Here is a 5,765-nt window from a genome sequence, read left to right as displayed (position 1 = left end):
TGTTCCTATGGGTATGGTGTGCTTTGTGTTGCGTTCGTAGGGGTGACCACCCATAGATACGAGCGCGCCTGCATTTTATTTTGAAAAAAACTCAGTATTTTTTCTAAGATCCTAGTAAAAAGATTTCCTATTAAATACTACCCAGCTAGACACATTCATAGTTTCACTTTCGTACATATATAAATTAAAAAACCAGAGATCGATTAGTCCCATTTCGTTCCGGGGGATGGCGATGGGTGCCGTAGCTGAGAGACCTGCCGTGCTGCTCCGGTTCCTTCAGCTGGGCGTGTTCTTGGTCCTTGGAGTTGCTGCACTTAGCCCGGCCGCGCACGGCTCCAGGGTTCGTCGCTACCATTTCCTCGTAAGTCCATCTAAGTTCCAAACCTACATTTCTGCTGGTGTTTTCGGCCGTCAGTTCCTGCTCCGTGTCCTCCTCGGAAATTATTCGATGGTTTCGGCAATTCGGCTGTTGTGTCTTAGATTATGAAAACCTCTATGAAATCCAACTAAATATTAGTCAAATTGTTTGCATTCTTATCGAGTTATTGTGCAAAAGTTATATCATAGCTTCGTATTGTGGGAGCGATGTCGATGTTCGAAATGCTGTTCATTTGTTCTCTCTCCATCTCGCTGTGCATAGTTTCATCATGCATGAACACCCTGTAATGCAAGCTAAGTCATTAATTAGGAAATAAAATGGTATTTAATCCGCTACATTTTCTGCCAAGGAAGACGCGTGCTTTTGCTGTACTGACAGTATACTTTTAGCTGTGGTGCAGTGTAGCAATGATGTCGTGGTGCTGTATTTTGTTTGGCAGGTAAAGAAGGTTGTCGTCACCAGGCTGTGCCGGCAGAAGAGCATCCTCACCGTGAACGGCCAGTTCCCCGGCCCGACCATCCGGGCGCGCAGCGGCGACGTCGTCGTCGTCAACGTCCGCAACCATGGCGACAAGAACATCACCATCCACTGGTATTACTTACATAGTTACACATATATATTATATATATAAAAGCAGTCGATAATCCTTCATGCACCTGGTCGATGCTCATGCAGGCACGGCGTGGACCAGCCGCGGAACCCGTGGTCCGACGGGCCGGAGTACATCACGCAGTGCCCCATCCAGCCCGGCGCCGCCTTCGCCTACCGCGTCATCCTCTCCCAGGAAGAGGGCACGCTCTGGTGGCACGCGCACACCGGCTTCGACCGCGCCACCGTGCACGGCGCCATCGTCATCCTCCCCAAGCACGGCGCCGCCTTCCCCTTCGATCATCCTCGGCGCGTCGAGGAGATGCCGCCGATCATCCTCAACGAATGGTGGCGGGACGACGACGCGAACCATCTCCTGGAGGAGGCCGTGCGGACGGGCCGCGACGTCAAGCCGTCGGACGCCGCCACCATCAACGGCGAGCCCGGCGACATGTTCCCGTGCTCCGAGGCCGGCACCTTCAGGGCGCGCGTGGAGCGCGGCGGGACGTACCTGCTCCGCGTGATCAACGCCGGGCTCACCAACGACGTGTTCTTTGCCGTCGCCGGCCACCGCCTCACCGTGGTCGCCACCGACGCCCGCTACACCAAGCCGTTCGCCGCCGACCACCTCATGGTCGCGTCGGGCCAGACCGTCGACGCGCTCCTCCACGCCAACTGTGCCGCCGGCGGTAGGTACTACATGGCCGCGCGGACGTTCGCTTCCAACACCAACGTCGTCGAGTTCAACAACAGCACCGCCACGGCCATCCTGGAGTACGCGGACGCCGCGCGGGGAAGGGCGGCGGCGCCGGTGTTCCCTGCTACCCTGCCCGCCGTCGAAGACATGGCAGCGGCTACGACGTACACGAAGCGGCTAAGGTCCCTGGCCAGCGAGGCCCACCCGGTGGACGTGCCGGCGCGCGCCGACGAGCGCCTGCTCGTGACGATGGCCGTGAACCTGATCCCCTGCGCGCCGGACGCGGCGTGCACCGGCCCCCGCGGCGACCGCCTCGCGGCGAGCCTCAACAACGTGAGCTTCCAGAACCCCGGAGCCGTCGATATCCTCAGCGCCTACTACTACCGCGACGGCAGCTCCGCCGGCGGCGTGTACGACGCGGGGTTCCCTGACGGCCCGCCGTCCCGGTTCAACTTCACCGACCCGGGGCTCCCGGAGGCGGGGCTCGTCGGCCCGTTCACGGTGCGGGGCACGAGGGTGAAGGTGCTGGAGCACGGCGCCGCCGTGGAGGTGGTGTTCCAGGACACGGCGGTGCTAGGCATGGAGAGCCACCCCATGCACCTGCACGGGTACAGCTTCTACGTGGTGGGGCGAGGGATCGGCAACTTCGACGATGGCAGGGACCCCGCCGGCTACAACCTGGTCGACCCGCCGCGGCAGAACACGGTGGCCGTGCCCAAAGGCGGGTGGGCGGCGATCCGCTTCCGCGCGACAAATCCCGGTGAGTAACCATTTCTCTGAACCGATATGGTCTCGTCGTCGGCTGTTATGGACTTACACTGTGAAACGGAGGAAGTGATTTCTGTGCTGTTTTTGCTTGCTCAGGGGTGTGGTTTATGCATTGTCACTTCGATCGCCATGTTGTGTGGGGAATGGACACTGTGTTCATTGTGAAAAATGGCAAGAACCCTGAGGCCAAAATGTTGCGGCCTCCTCCAAACATGCCAAAGTGCTGATGGAACAGGGGCGTGAATGACAGTGTTGTTTGCATGACAAGTTCCTCAATCTTTCAGTACAATCACAATAAAGCAAGATTGTTATTTTTTCATTTTAAAAAACACAGGTTTTGTGGTTCCAGTTGCAGACTAAACACATGTCAACTCTAACATGTCAGAGTGAATTTAGATCGCAGTATTCATGGATTCAGAGCATCATGATTCCTTGAACGGACAGGTTGTCTTTGAACCCTCCTCGATGCAGTTGGAACAGAACATCACAAGAAGATATCACCTATACGACCTATACGTTTATTTCAAGTATGAATATGAATGGCATGATCACGAAATGGCCCTCATCAGTCACCACCACCCAATTTCTTCTCCAATATAGTACAGTACAACATGTCAACCAGCAAAACAACGATCTCTACACCTCAACTCTGAATCGAAATCGAGCAGTATCTATGTACGTGTGTGCACAACCATACAGCTACACCAACAGGTCTGAAGTCTGAAGAAAACTGCATGCTGACGGGCGTCAGACAAGCGCTGCGCCCACCAGCAGAGGAAGCAGAAGCGAGAGGCCGCCTCCCAGCGCGCGTGCAGCGTCGAGCGAGCCGGCCGACCTCGGCACCGGCGCCGCGCCGGGGTTCCTGTTGCTGGCGTCGCTCTGCTGCGGCGTGAGCTTCGTCGGGTTCGGGCCCCCCGGGGCCGGGCTGGGGCTCGCGTCCGGGGCGTCTGCCACTACCGCGTTCTTGTAACCTGCAGGCAGGACAGAGGTTGCTGCGTCAGGTCGCTTGCATCATCAGATCAGACATTCAGAAGATGCAGCTAAGAACAGTTGGTGATTCTGTTTGGAACGCAAGGATTTTTTCTTACAGTCGAACTTCTGCCAGCCCAGGACGGATCTCTCCCGGTTGAAGACGACCTTGAGCCCAGTCATGAAGTTCTCTGCAAATGCATATCGATCCATCAGGTCGATCATTCACTGACAGTCCACTCCACATACTGAAATGGCAGGGGAGCTGCTTACGGCCGATGATGTTGATGGTGATGTCGTTCTTGAGGATCGCCAGGCAGTAACTGCTGGGACGACGGGTGATCCTGTCGTACAAGACGATGATCGGGTTGGTGACCGGGAACTGGGCTCCCCCCGCGGTCGTCAGGCTCACGATCGGGATCAGCACCTCCGTCTGGTTAGGGCTCAGCTTATAGCAGTAGTCGAAGAGGGAACGGCCTGAAGAGCCGCTGCTGAAGTTGGTTCTCCTCTCGCGAATCTGGGAGTTAAACTGCACAAAGATGCCATGCTCTTCCAGTGATGCCAATCGAAAAACATTCGATGAACAGAATGGACTCTGAAAAAATCAACTTACGCTGGTGGCGAGCGCCGTGTACTCCGGGTCGTTGAGGTACGTGAAGGACGTGCCGGAGTCCATGACGGCGGCGAACTCCACCGCCACCGACTCGCTGCCGACGTTCGCCGACGTGAAGCTCACGTTGTACGTCGGGCTGCGCAACATTTTAGTTCCACGGATCAATCAGCAAGTAATGGATGATCGTTGAGCTAGAGCTAGACATGGACGTCGACGACAGAGCGTCTTAGTTACTTTGTGCTCCTGGGGATAAAGCGCGTCTCGGACTGGCCGGGGCTGCCGGCGTCGCCGAAGTTGATCCGGCCGACGCCGTCGTCGCTGAAGCACATGGAGAAGCTGTTGGACGCGACGAGGCCGCGGGCGGCGAGCACGCTGGGCACGGACACCCGGTCCATGCCCAGGCCCAGCAGACCGTCGAAGCCGGCGCCGTCCAGGAACGCGCCCGTCTGCACCTGCCCGCACCCGAACACGATGGGCGCCTGCAGGGCCTCCGTGGCGGCGCCGGGGCCGGGGCCCTCCCTGGTGAGGTGGAGGACGTCCTGGACGAGCACGCCGGAGGAGGAGGTGTTGGCGGACACGTAGCGGACGCCGTACGGGCAGCTGCCGTTGGTGGCGGCGCTGCAGGCGTTGGGCCGGTCGCAGAACGCGCTGTCGCAGGTCACCTGCTTGCTCGTCGACGACAGCCGCGGGCTGTAGGGGCGGAGCTCCGCCGTGGCGTTGCCGCCGCCGGAGAGCGGCGCGCACTGCTTGCAGTCGCAGGGCACCCAGAAGAGGTCGCTGCCGGTGTCCAGCGCCACCAGGAACGTCGCGTTCGGAGTGCCCAGCGCCACCTGCGCGTAGTACAACCTGCAAATCGATCGATCGATTGGTTCATGCATGTTCTTGATTTCCACTCTCTCTGTGATGAACTGTGGCATTCGATTCAGAAGAAACTCACAATCCGAGGCTTTGGATGGTCGCGTTGCCTTCCGCGAAGGTCAGGAAGCCATCGGCGCCGGCGGCGCCGGCGAGATTACGGCGGGCGAGGAGGCCGCGGTCATGGCGTGAGAGCTCAAAGTAGTACTCCGGCGAGCCTTTAGCTGGCCACTCCGCGGCGAGGGCGGGGTGGCCCCGCGCCTCCGCCCACCGCCGGACCACCGGGGAGGACCGGTGGTGGAGGTCGAAGCCGACGCAGGACGCCTCCCCGACGGCCACAAGCGCCGCGACGGCGACGGCGACGGCGACGAAGAGTTCCTGGCGGTAGTGGTTGGACTGAGCCATGAGGTGGAGGACGCGGAGACGTGCGGAGGCGGCAAGATGGTGAGGTGGTGGAGAGGTTGGTGGGTTGAAGCATACCACCCAACATCTTGTTTAGATCGGGCGGGAAGAGGCCGGCGGAGGAGGACCGGAGGGAGGGCGAAGTCAAAGTCTCCCCTCCCCCCTGCCGTGTGTTGCTTTCGTCAACGGTGAGGAGAGCGGAGATGGAGAGAAGCGGTGGTCTGTGGCCGGCGTGTGGAGGAGGAGGACGACGAATAGAGGGTGTGGCAAGGAGAGAATGACTGGTCGTGGCCGCGTATATGACTCCGTCGTGCTAGTCATAGTCAGTGGTAAATGTTTTATTGTTAGGTCCTTACCTGTTTCTATAATTCCACGACACGCTCTTCTTTGCTTTTTTTCTTTGGTTGTTTTTTATTTCTCTTCCAATTTTTTGGACGTAAACTTTTCTCTTCCACTTTTGTTTTGTTGCTTCTAGCGTTGGTGGCCAAAATTTG

General features: G+C 58.3%; 2 protein-coding genes across 2 annotated transcripts; one reads left to right on the top strand and one right to left on the bottom strand.

The window, feature by feature from the left end:
- The first annotated feature begins 232 nt into the window (after positions 1-232).
- Positions 233-2,790, top strand: LOC117853716 (putative laccase-9). Its single transcript, XM_072293367.1, has 4 exons — positions 233-361; positions 819-970; positions 1,055-2,424; positions 2,529-2,790. The coding sequence occupies exons 1-4, from the start codon at positions 233-235 to the stop codon at positions 2,657-2,659; spliced, it is 1,782 nt and encodes a 593-aa protein (XP_072149468.1). The 3' UTR covers positions 2,660-2,790.
- Positions 2,791-2,929: 139 nt separating this feature from the next.
- On the bottom strand, positions 2,930-5,548 carry LOC117851591 (aspartyl protease family protein 1). Its single transcript, XM_034733430.2, has 6 exons — positions 4,952-5,548; positions 4,249-4,860; positions 4,015-4,150; positions 3,675-3,930; positions 3,521-3,592; positions 2,930-3,403 (listed from the first exon to the last, which is right to left on the bottom strand). Exons 1-6 carry the CDS (start codon positions 5,272-5,274, stop codon positions 3,180-3,182), a joined length of 1,623 nt encoding a protein of 540 aa, XP_034589321.1. The 5' UTR covers positions 5,275-5,548; the 3' UTR covers positions 2,930-3,179.
- Between the last annotated feature and the right edge of the window lie 217 nt (positions 5,549-5,765).

This window comes from Setaria viridis, chromosome 4 (assembly GCF_005286985.2).
Source record: "Setaria viridis chromosome 4, Setaria_viridis_v4.0, whole genome shotgun sequence".
Taxonomy (NCBI): Eukaryota; Viridiplantae; Streptophyta; class Magnoliopsida; order Poales; family Poaceae; genus Setaria; species Setaria viridis.
This window is presented reverse-complemented; position numbering and strand designations above follow the sequence as displayed.

Bases quoted from the DNA above. Each gene is read 5' to 3' on its own strand.
- LOC117851591 (XM_034733430.2), bottom strand. From the start codon at position 5,274: ATGGCTCAGTCCAACCACTACCGCCAGGAACTCTTCGTCGCCGTCGCC. The intron at 4,151-4,248 runs GTAACTAAGACG...AATGTTGCGCAG, and splicing joins TTTATCCCCAGGAGCACAAA to CCCGACGTACAACGTGAGCT. The intron at 3,931-4,014 runs GTAAGTTGATTT...ATCTTTGTGCAG, and splicing joins ACACGGCGCTCGCCACCAGC to TTTAACTCCCAGATTCGCGA.
- LOC117853716 (XM_072293367.1), top strand. From the start codon at position 233: ATGGGTGCCGTAGCTGAGAGACCTGCCGTGCTGCTCCGGTTCCTTCAG. The intron at 362-818 runs GTAAGTCCATCT...TTTGTTTGGCAG, and splicing joins TTCGTCGCTACCATTTCCTC to GTAAAGAAGGTTGTCGTCAC. The intron at 971-1,054 runs GTATTACTTACA...ATGCTCATGCAG, and splicing joins AAGAACATCACCATCCACTG to GCACGGCGTGGACCAGCCGC.